Source organism: Podarcis erhardii, assembly GCF_964252035.2.
Source record: "Podarcis erhardii genome assembly, chromosome: 8".
In the NCBI taxonomy this organism is placed as follows: domain Eukaryota; kingdom Metazoa; phylum Chordata; class Lepidosauria; order Squamata; family Lacertidae; genus Podarcis; species Podarcis erhardii.
In genome coordinates this window covers 46,632,981-46,646,540 of record NC_138499.1, presented here as the reverse complement: position 1 = coordinate 46,646,540, position 13,560 = coordinate 46,632,981, and the positions used below count along the sequence as shown (strand labels likewise).

At 43.2% G+C, this 13,560-nt stretch overlaps 1 protein-coding gene across 2 annotated transcripts in view; it reads left to right on the top strand.

The window, feature by feature from the left end:
- Positions 1-6,028: 6,028 nt before the first annotated feature.
- The window catches only part of CABLES1 (Cdk5 and Abl enzyme substrate 1), a 51,586-nt gene continuing 44,054 nt past the window's right edge, over positions 6,029-13,560 (top strand). For both annotated transcript variants that reach the window (XM_081874944.1, XM_081874943.1), the window contains exon 1: positions 6,029-7,382. In XM_081874944.1, coding sequence (XP_081731070.1) covers positions 6,676-7,382 — 707 coding nt within the window. In that variant the 5' untranslated portion in view covers positions 6,029-6,675. The remainder of the gene's footprint in view (positions 7,383-13,560) is intronic.

The window sequence follows — 13,560 nt, the reverse complement described above, 5'->3', positions numbered from 1 at the left end:
CACATATGTGCAGAATACCAGATGTCTCAACATGTGGGTACATGGGGAGAATTAGATAGAAAAGCAGTATGTAGTCTCTATCTGGTATTCACCTCAAATGAACAGACATGGAAGTCTGGGAAGAACTACTAACAAATCTAACCAAGATCTCAATAACAATTCAATCAGCCTTGAAACCCCAGCTGACATTGCCCTCAGCAATGAATGGGATTCTGGAAGGCATGCAGACCTTACAGGATTGGTCAAAAAAGGATATGCCCCTTCCAAGCAAGACTGTTATAGAAGACTATCAGAACGACCTACTGGAAAATTCCCAATTTACTATATCTGACCCTGACCTGCAAACAAAAGGCTTCAGAGGGGAAAACGGATAAGCCTGATGCAGTAAGAGACATAAGCGGATCAGTTTTAAGAGTAAAAGCAGTAACCCAATTTTAAATAGTTCTACTCCAAAAGAGACTTTTCAGTCTAACCTTGATTACTGTATCTCTGTATTCAGCTGGCTGTTGTTGTGTGTAGATAACGCTTGGAAGGAAAGTTCAGTGGTGTTAGCTGAAATAATATCAATAGCTGGGAATGGAAAGAAGGGTCTGGGGATTTGACATCAAATTTATAACCCTGGGGGGGGGGGGCAGGGGAATAAGAGGTGTTATTGAATTGTCCTTCTCTTCCTTGGAGTATTGCAAAACTCTTTGGTCTTTGGTCCCTAATTTTGCAAAATATAATGTGTGTATGTTGTTTGGGATCGGAGTTACCCCTGTAAAAGCACATGACCCCAACTAACTTCCACTCCACCCTTTTCAAACACCATCTAAACTGTTTCCCCCCTTGAGCTGGTTGTGTTCACCAACAAGGCGGAACAATTGTGTCACACCAGCACAGAATCCTTATGCTAGCATATCCTTGACTAGGAATAGGTTGACAGTCCGGAGTGATCTTATTACTGCTCAGTGGACATAAGTATTGACTAGGATTGAGCTGCAAAGTGCACTCACTTCTTCTGTCCCCCGATTGTTCACTCTGTGCACATATATTATTTAATGTTTACATAAGGTGCCACAAGACTCTCTGTTGATTGTGATACCAAAAAAGATATATTTATTTAACCAAACATGCATGCAACTTCAAGTAAGATCAGCATAAACACTGCAGTAGGATAAGTACATATGCCTGACAGACACACAAAGGATAGGATTATTTCTTCCCTGCTTACCATTAAACATAAAGATATTTTAAAATGGATCATTCCATTGCAAGGCAGCATGAGGTTTGATTTCATGTTTGCATAACACAAGCTGACCAGATTTGCTCATTCCAACTCTAGAGAAAGAAGTAATGTGAGAAGCATGCATGGCAATATTTAGTCATATACATAAATATATGGAAGAGGGCATTATTATTTCAATAACAAACTTTACCCCAACAATCCAAACATGGTCTATCTACTTTTCCAAAAGCAGCCTAACTGCAAACATTAACATGCGAATTCAAATCACACTAAAATAAAATAGACATTCCATCTCAAATTGTGATACTGAGCTTTGTAATGTGACTTTGCACACAGTGTATGTTTTTGTTCAAGATTTTATCAATTAGTTACATAAGGGCTGGATGATGTAACAGGGTGTGTTTGCACGGCTGCATTCCTTGAAAGGGAGAAGTGAACCACCTGATTATACTTGACAAGCATTGCTTCTAGGTTACATGGGTTAATTGTGCACTGAAGGTGAGACCTCAGTTCAATTCATTTTTTTGTGGTAGGGAGTTGATGTCATGGACTGTCTAGATGCAGAGGAGTGGTGGGAGGCACTAGCTGGAGAACATCCAAGGGAAGAAGGCTCAAAGCCAGGGGAGCGATAGTGGAATGACAATGAGTGGTCAGAGGGAGAAGACGGAACAGACCGGGAGAAGGAGGTGTTCAAAGCTGAAGAGGTAACAGGGTTTAGTGAGCAGGAAGAGGCTGTGGCAGAGGGCAGTTCGGAATCAGAGGCAGAAGCAGAGGCTGGAGAGGAGGGGGCCCAAGAGGCAGAGATCAGGCAGACTGCGGAAGAAGCCAGGGAGTTTCCTCCTCCTGCTGTGACCAGCTCCCCACCCCCACCCCAGTCTCCCAGAACCCACAGAGGTATGAAGAGGGCAGAGCAGAGGCAGACAGGATGAAGGGGCCTCAGAATGGGAATGAACCAGGGGAGGAGGAGCCTTCAAGAGCAGGGGGAAGGCAGGGACTTTCAGTCCTCGCAACTGTCTCATTGGGGCAAGACATACTGGGAAGAGTTGTGCTCACTAGGCCTGACCTGTTTTGTTTCTTTGAATAAAGTGTTACTTCACTTACACCTCGTGAGTTACTGATGACCTTGTGAGTTATAGCATACACATATGTGTGTATAACTGAATTGTTGACTAAGTTCAAACAGCATGGTTATTAGACAGCAAAAAATAAAAACAGAATTATAGCTTGTCAATTGTGGACAGAATATTTTACAAGTGCATTTAAGGTTTCCTAATATTCCAGAGCAGTTATCCTGCAGTTAAAAGAAAATCACAGGCATGCTTGAGTGAGTTGCTTCTGCTGTGTAACTGTTCCAGGAAAGAATGATTCCTTCCATGTCAGCTTGCACAGGAACCTGCCTTAAACTGGGTCAGAACACTGGTTCATCTAGTTTAGCACTGCCTATGGGTCTGCCCATACCACAGCTTAATGTGGACTTGAAAATCCAAATAGGAGAGGGAGAGTCACATTGTCTGCATGGGAAATCTTTGAATTCCGGGAAGAAAAAATGTGGGCCAGCCATAGTTGGGAGAAGAACACTGAATGGACAAGGGAGAATTAAAGACAGTACAAGGGGTTCACAATGTATGTATAGACTGTGTGTGGATGGGCCCTACATTGATTGGTGGAGTCTTTTTCAACCTACCTGGAGATGCCGGTGGCTAAACCTTCAGCCTTTAGCATGTAAAGTCTGTGTTCCACCACTGAGCTAAGTCTGGCATCTAAGGAGTTATTTCATTTGTAGTTATCAGCATGTTCCACGTATTGTCAAGCTGTTCTTTCCCAGTCCAGTTTAGTACCAGTGGGAATCAAACTGCAGACTCTTAACATGCTAAGATTTTAGAAGAAAGCTTAGTGAGTTGCCTCACTTTGGATTTTGATGTTAAATTTTAATCAACCCGAAACATTGAATTTTAAGCTTCTTAGACCTTTATGTAGGTAACCAATTTTCAGCGTGTCAACGGCCCTGGAGAGAATTCACTTGCTTCTGAGGCCATGACTAAAGGAACAGTAGATTAAAAATGTTATTGACATCTTTGTGAGATTGTGATGACAAGTAGAATATTAAATGAATGGAATATCTAGTTCAAAAAAAGGACATGATGATATAACACTAGAAGCGTCCTGCTGCACAATACCAAAGGCCCATTTAGTCCAGCAGTCATTTCTCACAGGGGCCAACCGGTCCATGAGAAGCCCACAAGAAGCAGAACTTGGATATAATAGCACTCAAGGGGTGTGAAAATACAATTACAAAGGTTTTAGTTTTGTATCCAGAAGGTATCACAGCTTCACAAAGATACCAAAAACTGGAAGCTAGAAAAAGTTAAGGCTCTATATTTCTGTGGTAACAGAAACATGTGAGAGAAACGTGTTGGTTGTCAGATGGAGCTGAAATTTGGCGGAATGATAGCATGTGGGTGAGGGTTACACAGCCTTGTTAACAATTCCTTTTGGAATGTGGAAATTGCTGAGTGAAAGGAGGTAAGGGTATAAGGGAGTGAGGCAATGCAAATCAATTACTGCAGAACACCCATTTGTACCTGTCCTCTTTTCCAATGCACCGGATTTACTCTACAATTTTGACATCATACAGTGTAGATCCAGTGCTATTTTTGTACAAAAAGAGGTGCCAGAATTCACTAGAAACAGCTCTTAGAGTGGCAATGGTGTCCACCTGAGAGGTGCCAGAACTGAGTTCCAGCGAGTTCCGGCTGCAAAAAAAGAGTCATTTGTAGACCAAAACAAAGATTAGAAATCAGAGCAGAATATTAATCACTTTTGCTACACAGGTGATCTTCAGAGATGTATGCTAAATTATCAAAAGCCCTTGCCAAGCACAACAGAATTGTCGTCTTTGGCATGCTCTTCATGCTAGATACCTGGGGTATGTGATAAGAGCAAAGTATTACACTTTAAAAGAATAAAGCTAATCCATTAAAGTGTATCATTAAAAGCTGTCTGCTGGAAGGTGTGGGAGGCTGCAGAGAGACAAGAAAGAATGTTCAAAATACAGCATACATTACCACAGAAATGACAGCTTGCCTGGTGTTCTCAACAACCTCCCTCATACTGTGAGAAATGGAAGCATGGATGGTCTGTCCATGAGACAAGTGACATTCAGATTGTGTTTCGGTGATATGGTAAGGAGTATGATTTTCTTATATAAAGAAATAAATAGACATTACCTCACTCAATACTGCTAAGTGGGTAAATGCTGTTGACTGTGTGGCAACTTCTGATGTATTTCAAATATCAACCAATTGCCAAAGTACCCGTTGGTAGCTGTGACTATCCCAGAATGTGCCAACCAGCCAACATGTTGCAGATTTGCACTAAGGAGTCAAGAGAGTGTCATTATGCCTACAAATCATTTCCTTCCTCTAAGAACACATGGAAAAACAAACACAAAAAGCTGCCTTTTAATGAGTCAGACCAATAATCCATCTAGATTTCTACATGTAAAGCACATGCTCTTGTCACTGAACTACAACCGATATCACAGAGAGGGATTTGGCAAAGATTTTGACACACAGCCAATTGTCTGTTTTTTCTAATACGTAGTAGACTGGCAAGTTGTGGATTTCACATACTACTGAAAAAAGCAGTCTAAACAGTCTAAATTTGCTTAGGGTAGTTTCACTGCTATCAGAAGTTCTAGGGATGGCAGTCTGAAAGAGAGCATTTTCTGTAGCACCTGCTAAACTGCAGAATTCCCTCCACACAGAGATGCGTCTGTCACCTCCATTATATAGCTTTTGTGATTTGCTAAAGACACAAGGCTTTTTCCTGGCCTTTGGCACTTGAGATATATACAGTAGTTATAACCAACCTATTCATTAGTTTGTAAATTGTTAACTGTGTTTCTTCTTCTTGTTTTTTACACTGTTGTAATTTGTCCTGTGACCTTATGGTGAAGGGTGAGTAAGAAATATAAATAATACGGATAATACTGTGCAGTTAAGAGAACGTGGCCTCTTTAGTCATTTTCTCCTAACTCCCAAAGACAAGAAAGCAGCAGGGCAGGGTAAGGAAGCCCATCAAAATGATTTTGTGAAAATTAGTAAAAATATTATACAAAAAAATGATGGTCTGAGCTAATGCAAGAAACCTGGAACAGCTCAGATGAGGAAAAAAAACTATTTCCCCGTATTCCTTTTTCTATTTCAAAAAAAGTTTACTGAAGTGGTTTGCAGCCCTCCTGAGCTCCTAAATTATATACAGATAATCCTTACATTGGGCTGGATCAACTTTTCAATAGCGACGAGCATTTGATTTGGAGCCTTCCCTTAGCAATTCAATAGAGCCGTGTTCCCCAAAATTATAATAATCTAGTACCCCTTTTGAGATTTTACTCTTACCAGAGTACCCTTTCTCATTCTCTCATAAAATTTGGGGGTAGTTATGATACTACTATTTTATCTAAATATTATGTAGTAGAGTAAAATAAATAAATAAATAATGCTGTGTACCCTTTGAAATCCTTTCACGTACCACACTTTGGGAAACACTGCAATCGTTTCTAAACAGAGAACACCCAGCACCTTCTGGATAGGGTGTTTATTAACTGGGACCAGAGCCTTCAGGTTGGGGGTGGATCTTCAGGAACCCTCATAATTAGGGGTCAAACGGGCAGCTGCAACTTGACCTCAACAATCTGAGCCACGCACACTCTTGTTCACGAAGGGCCCCCTGAGGCCTGTGAGGAATCCATGAGTTTCTACACCCTATTAACTCCTAGGAGCCCGCCCTTTTTATTCCTGTTAATGTAACCTCCTCAAGGCCATGTGCTGTGGCACAACACAGGCAGACTCCACCTTCCCTACTTCTCCTCCCACCAAACACGCAGCGGGTGAAGGGGGGGGGGGAAGAGAGAGAGAGAAAAAAAGAAAGGTTGAAGGCGCTTCCTTAGACTTGGACTCAGCCTCCTCCTCCTCCTCCTCCTTTCTTCTTCCTCCTCCCCCTTTTATCCTCCTCCTCCTCCTCCAGGCCGGAGCTTTTGTTTTTCTTCCCAGCTTTCTGTTTTCCACACGTGATTGCTGTGTTGTTGCGCCGAGCGCTTGGCGGGGCGAGTGTTACCTATAAAAGCCAATAACTTTGGCCAAGGAGGGCGGGGGAGGGGGAGAGAAAAAGGCTGGAGCAAAAGGACGCGAGGGAAGGAAGAGGAGGCGGCGGCTGTACAAAGTCGGGCGCGCTGTCCATGCAGGCAGCCGAGAGGAAGGAGGGAAACATGCCATGCCTGCCCCGACTCCCCTCCGCTGCACGGCTGCGACTCCACCGCCCTGCCGCCGGGTGCTGACCCTCCGCCCGCCGCCTGAGAGCTCGTGCCTATCGCGGCGATTATCACTCTTGCCCACTCCGAGGGCGGGAGAAGCGGCGGCGGCGGCGGCGGGCGGGCGCGACAGACAATGGCGGCGGCGGCTGCTCCTGCCGCCGCCAACAGCGGCAGCAGCAGCCCAGTTCGTGCCAACAACGGCGGCGGCGGCGGCACATTCCACCAGCAGCTGGAGCCCTGCCTGAGGAAGCCGCCGCCGCCGCCGCCGCGCATGGACCCCCGGCGCAGACAGGCAGCGCTCTCTTTCCTCACCAACATCTCGCTGGACGGGCGGCCCGCCGTGCCGCAAGACAACGAGGGCGGCGTCGGAGGAGGAGGCGGCGGCGGCGGCGAGCAGAGCGGCGTCGGCGCTGCAGCACTGGCGGCCGCGAGGGTGGCTTCTGCAGCAGCAGCCTGCAGCAACGGCAGCGCTAGGACTCGCCACAGCCTGGGCGCTTTCCAGCCCGTCGCCCCGCAGGCTTACCCCAGCGCCTCCTGCAGCGGCGGCGGCGGCGCCAGGCTCACGAGCCCCTCGAGGGCGGCTGGGCAGCAGCAGCAGCAGCAGGAAGAGGACGAGGATGAGGACGAAGATGCCTTCGCTCCCGTGCAGGTGCCCCCCGCCGCCGCCGCCGCCTTCCTGGGCTCCTGCGGGACCCCCTCGGCGGGCGGCGCAAGAGGTCGCCTCAACTCTTTCACTCAGGGAATCCTGCCCGTCTCTTTCGCCAGAGCCGTCCCGCAGAGCTATTGCTGCCTCGAGCAAGGCCCTGCGGGCACCAGCGCCTTCGAGCTCCAGAGGTCCCGGTGAGTGAGGGACACGCGTCTACACCCAGAAGGGGCTCGGGATCTCTCTCTCTCTCTGTTGTTCCTTCAAGGACTCGAATTATTTCCTTAAAAATAAAGGGCCTCCACCTTCTGAAGTGAAGTGCCAGGGTTTGAGGGGGTCTTGAAAAAAGTTCACGCCTCATCTAAGATGTATGGGGGTCGGTTGAATTATTGGGGCGGGGGAAGCACTCTGTGCATGCTCGAAGGCACTTCCTTCTGTACTGTGGTTTCAGAGGCACTAGGACAGCCTTTGCCAACTAGGTGACCCTCCCAGATGTTCTGGACTGCAGCACCCATTAGCCGCAGCCAGTGCAAGTAGTTAAGAACATCTGGAGGGCACCATGTTGCGTTAGGGCTGCTCAGATGATTAGGGAGCTGAACTGTAATCAAAACTCTGGGTAAAGGGATTAGGCGAGCACATACCAAAGATCATACAGTAGGGATTAGTACTCATTAACGCCTTTAATTACACTGCTGTACTTGCAGCCAGGATGGTAAGACAGTTGCTTTTCTTTATGGCCCTTCTGCCCGCAGTATGTCTCTCTATGAGACTCTAATCCACTGTGTGAAAGGCGAAAGATTTATAAGACCTTGTTTGTTGTGAAATGGAAATATATATAGGACCTCACTGATACTTCTCTCGTACTGAACTAAGGTGAGGGACCAGAAGAACTATAGAGTTCAGATGTGAGATGCTTCTGTGAGATATGGCTATCAATTGCTGAAGTGTACAGAGTGTGCAGCACGGTGTGCCACTTGCTGGAGAGCTTCCAAAATGTAGACCTGAAACCTCGTAGGCAGGAACCAGACTCTTGGCCCCTCTGTGTTCTTTGCAAAACCTGCATGCTTCTGGCAGTGTATAAACATTAAACGGTTATATTACTAAACTTAGACTTAATCTACAAATTTACTTCATCACCATGCCTCTCTGGGTGTTGCACTCTGCTTTACTTACTTGGGAGCCAGGTTGCATAATTTATTTAGAACTTATTTATTTCTATTAAATGCCCACTTATTTGAGAACTTTTGATGTGTTCTGCCTTTTCAAATGCAGGTTTTTTCACTATCTCTTGAATACATAGAATTTGGAGTAGTAGGAGGTGATGTGAGAAAAACACAAATGGCTGGTAGGAAAATACCTATTACAGTACAAAGTTAGAGACTGAGTGGCCACTGTAGCAGGGGATTTCGCTCATTGGCAGACAGTTGGACTACACGACCCTTGAAGTATGATTCTAATGTTTAAGAAATGCATTTGGCAAGGAATACTATCCTTTTCTGTGGAAACGGTTTGCTTGTTTGGCATGCTCACTACCATACTACTGAAACCCTTTGCACTTAATATAAAACAGATGGATCTTTTCTTATTTAAAATGCAAACATTTTTACAAAAATAGGAACAGTGCTCAAAATTTTACAGGCAAATCTTTTTCCATCTTAAGTCAAATGTTACTTCACAATAGTCTCCCTTCCCTGCTCATGTAAGTTGCTGCACCTTGCTTTGACGACACTGGTGCAAAGAGGCTGTGCTGAATTCCGTTGGTGCTTTGGGGATAGTTTCATAGACTGAACAAATATTTGGGGTTGTTCTGGAACATCTTGTTTTGCGCCGTTTTTTCCTATGATCAAAGTCCGACCATAATATCCTAAAGTGCTCTCTAGGGTTAATGGAGGATGCTCTTTTTACAAATACCATATGTGTGCTCTACCAAAACACATTAGAACTTTCTCCATCTAGCAACTTGTCAGAGCCTGAAACTGCCCTGAGCAACTTTTTGAAGCATTGTAAAGCTTTTCCATTCAGTGCAAGGTTTTTGATGTTGATAGTCACTTGGATGTTTTGGGATCTTTTATGCTTTTAACTGAATTTAGTGAAGCATTTCACGTTGGCTGTTTAATCTGTTGGTTTCTGCCCCAAGTTTTAAAAAATGAACAATACTACATCCTATGTACAAGTGTCTGGGAGTTAGCTCGATTGAACACAGTGGAATTTAGTCTGAGTAAGAGTAAACAGCAGTGCGCTGTTAAGTCAAGCCACAGACCACTGAAAGGACTGGGGGCTTATGGTCACTCCACAAGGATGAATAAATATCTCACTGTCACCAGTTCAGAGCAAGGGACACCCGCAAAACATCCTCTAGGTAGCCCTGCTAGAAATGTAATCCATCATGTTGGTGTAGCTTGTTTTGGCTTGAAGGCTTGTGCTTTTAAGTAAATACTTTGGGAAGTGAGTGTTGTTCTGGAGGGGTGAGATTTTCTTGTGTGCTGCTCCGAAATGCCTTTAAAGGCATGCTAAAATGCTAAAACTAGATGACCACAGGACAGCCCCTCCTCCTGTTTTCCAATTTTTGACGTTACATCTAGAGCCATAACAAGCCCCACCTTTCTTTTCTGCTCAAGAAGCTGGTTTCATATGACAAGTAGAACATCTTCCATGTGGCAAGAGACCATGTTGTCCAACATTTGTATGCTAAAAGAGGTTGTTTGGGGAACCTTATTCTCACCCCCCCCAACTTTTCTCCTCTGATAAGCTGTCAGAATGGTTTTTTAGCATATTACACAGAGATCTCTAAATTCCTTTTCATTGCACAGCCTCTTCATTCCAGGGGATTTTAGTAAAAATAATTAGAAGTAGGGTGAACATCTCTGCAATGTAGAGGTGGAAAAGAGGTGGAGTACAATCTAAAGCAGGACCTGTGGCCCTGCACTCAGCATGCCCTGATAACATCTGCGTTGTCACAGGTTCTCCATCCCTGATGTAAAGTAATGTACATGTATTTATTAATCAGCAGCATTTTCTTCTGACTGTGATCTGTCTCTGAATCTGATATCTTAATCCTTCGTTTATTCACGGCTATTATCATGCATTACTCATGAGTTGATCCACCACCCTATCACTCTCATTCTGCTATTCTCCAGCATTGATCTCTAGTTAATAGGGAGCTGCTACAGCATGTTTGCTTAAGTGTAAGCATTCTGTTTACCTGTTTAAAAGATTTTTTTTAAAAAAAGCTGTCTTGTAGGCAGGGATTGATGAATAAAAGGCTTCAGATGACAACCCTGCACGGATAGCTGATTGTTTTTAAGCAAACCCGTTCCCCCAAATGCTTTGAACATGATCAGACCTTAACAAAACAATTAACAGTGGAGCAAGCATTCAGCTGCTGCAGGACAATTCAAGCATTACAATTGAAATCATATACCGGTAATTGTGTCTGGGCCGTGATAGCAGTCCAGGCTGATCTGAGTACAAGGAATAAGAAGGCAACACAGTGTCAGTAAGCTACAGTTCTTATCATAAAATTATTATTATTTATTTAGTAAAATATAAACATTGCACACAGTAACACAGAGTAAAAAAAGTAGAAGTGATCATAAACTAACTCCCACCCCTCCTTCCCCAACTGCACCACTTTGCCATTTATTAAAACAGTGAACTGACAAAAATAATCAAGCAGAAGGAGAGAGAAAATAATAACCAAATGCTTCAGAGTAAAGGAAAGTCATGGCCTGTCACTGTAAATACTGTAATATCTCCCCGGAAAAAGCATTTCCTAGTCTGGGAACCACAGTCCTTTTCTGGGAGCAGGGGGAGGGCCTCCAATGACAACCTAAGGTTCTGGACAGCTTCATACTGGAAGAGATGATCTGTAAAGTACTGGAGTCTTGAGCTGTTTAGGGTTCTATAGCTAAAACAGCACTTCGAATAGTGGATATCAACGCATCTGAGCCAGAACTGGTATACATTTAGACTACCTGATCCTTGTTAGAATTAGGCCGCTGAATTCTGTACCAGCTGCAGTGTCTGAAAAGCCTTAGCATAGACAACTGAAGCCAGGTTATCAAAATCCAGATAGCTGGTAGATGATGCTCTTGGGCCATAGCAGCCACTTGTACCTCCAGTGACAGTAATAGATAGCAGACACCCGCATTCCTGAATCTACAAGCTTGTACCTTCAAAGGGAGTGCAACCCCACCCATAATTAGTTGAACATTATTTACCCAGGTAGCCAAACCATTCTCTATCTCTGCCTTATCTGGATTGAGCTTCAGTTTATTGGCCCTCATCCATTCAAGTTCTGTTGTTACAGAGGCACATGAGGGCAGATTTATATCTCCCTCTAATGTGTAATTGTACACTTGTATAGGAATTCACGTGGCACAGGTGCATTTTTTTATTATGGCTTCTCTCCTTTGTCATAGTGAGGCTGCCTTTATTTATTAATTCCTTTGGGCAACAGACCTTGTTCCCGGTTTACAGAAAGGCATCAAATATTTAGTCTAGCTGTAAATACTGGTTTCTGTTCAGCATTGTGCCGGTGAAATCAGTGGAATGACTTGTGTGCTTTTCAGAAGAGCCACAAGAACAGCCACAAATGGTTATTGCTGCTTACACTTTGCCACCTTAACCGTTAATCTGTAGGGACTAAAAATAATAATCTGCCATCAGCTGTACTTTTACTTTTGAAAAGTGCATTTCAGCTTCATGCCTACTTTCCTGCCGTCAGTGTCTATAATCAAAATTGCATCATTTATACTGTGAGAATTTCACTGTCTGTAAATGACTCCCTGTTGTTTTGGACTAGCATCAGTAGTTTTTTTATTGACAGTAACTATGCTTCTGTGTTTACTATCTCTGGTGTCATTCCATGTCTAAAGTGATATATGGCATATTTTCCTTCAGGCATTATCAGTTAAATACCAGCTGTAGTCATGCATCATGGATACTGGTTTCTTTACATGCTTTGTTTTGGAACTTGCTACCTTCTAAAGAAAAGTGGTATCTGGAGTGTGACATCTACATAAATTTTCTTTTCTTTACTGGTACTTCCTTCACTATTTCTCCAAGACTTGAATCTTTATGTCACTTGGCATTGTTTTATCTAATTGTTACTTTGTTTTTCGTAGCAGGGAAATCCTTACTAAACTTACAAGTGAGAAAATCCCATAGAACTGTGTGGGACTGACTTCTGCTTAAATACTGTATGCTTAAGGCTGCACTGCACTGGAAGTTTCCAAGCATAATGCAAATTAGTCATTCTTAGACTGCAAGAAGCATTCACAGTCATACTTTTGGATAGGAAATGGAGGGAGAACAGCCTTCTGCTCATAGAGAAATCCCCTGACAGAACCAGCTATGCCAGTAGAATATACTGATGATATATTAGTTTGCTCTGGCTTCAGCATGTTCTCATGTGATTCTAGCAACAGACTTCAAAGTGAAAGATATAAATTGTAAATGACTCTTGAGTTTTTGTTTTCCCTCCACATTTTCTTCTGTTTGGCCGAACTCAAGCATATGCGGACTAACTTTAGAGATTGGTGTCTTCGCAAAATAGTGAACCTTTTAAACATCTGTTTTATTTAGATTCCTAACCCAGAACCAGACACAAAATACAAATTAAGTTCTTACACTTTAACTGCATGAAATTAGTATTTTTTAAAAAAAATCACCACATCCTAACAAAACCAAGAAAAACTTTCTCCACTTCTGCTCATTTCCTTAGCAACATGTTTCAGTTGCAGACTGTGGAACAAGGTGTCATCTAGAGTTTATTTCTCGGTGACTGAAATATTTATTGAATTCTAAAGCCACAAGATAAATATAACATGCCAATAGGAAGTGAAGACAATGGATTTCATATTTTGCATAAAGTGTTGATATGCTTTCCCTGAAAGTTTTGCATTGTAGACCAGTTCACAATAAAGGTTGTTGCCTTCAGATCAGTGAAGGGTGAGGCCTGTTTACTGTCTTTCAGGTTGCTCTTAGAATCAGTGTACCTGCAGAGACGAGCCCTTGCCATTCTTATTTACTGTATTTTACAGATCAGTTGACTGTGATGAAATGGCAAACATACTTTCTAGTCATTAATTAGAATACAGTAGATTAAATCTGTGAGGATTTGTATGTGAATAAAAACAACGCTTCTTAAGAAAACAGGATCATTCCTTTGTTTTTAGGCGAAACATGCACATGATGAAGTGGGCACCATCTTAAAAGAAGTCTCTGATGTGAAATGTGGAAATGTTTATTTTAAAATGGCACTTCCTCCCACTTGGAGTTTTTTGTTTTTTTAAAAAAAAATCAGACTCCAAAGAATTTAATCATTCCCTTTAATAGTGAACTAGGGTGCTGAGTACCAACTGAAATGGGCCA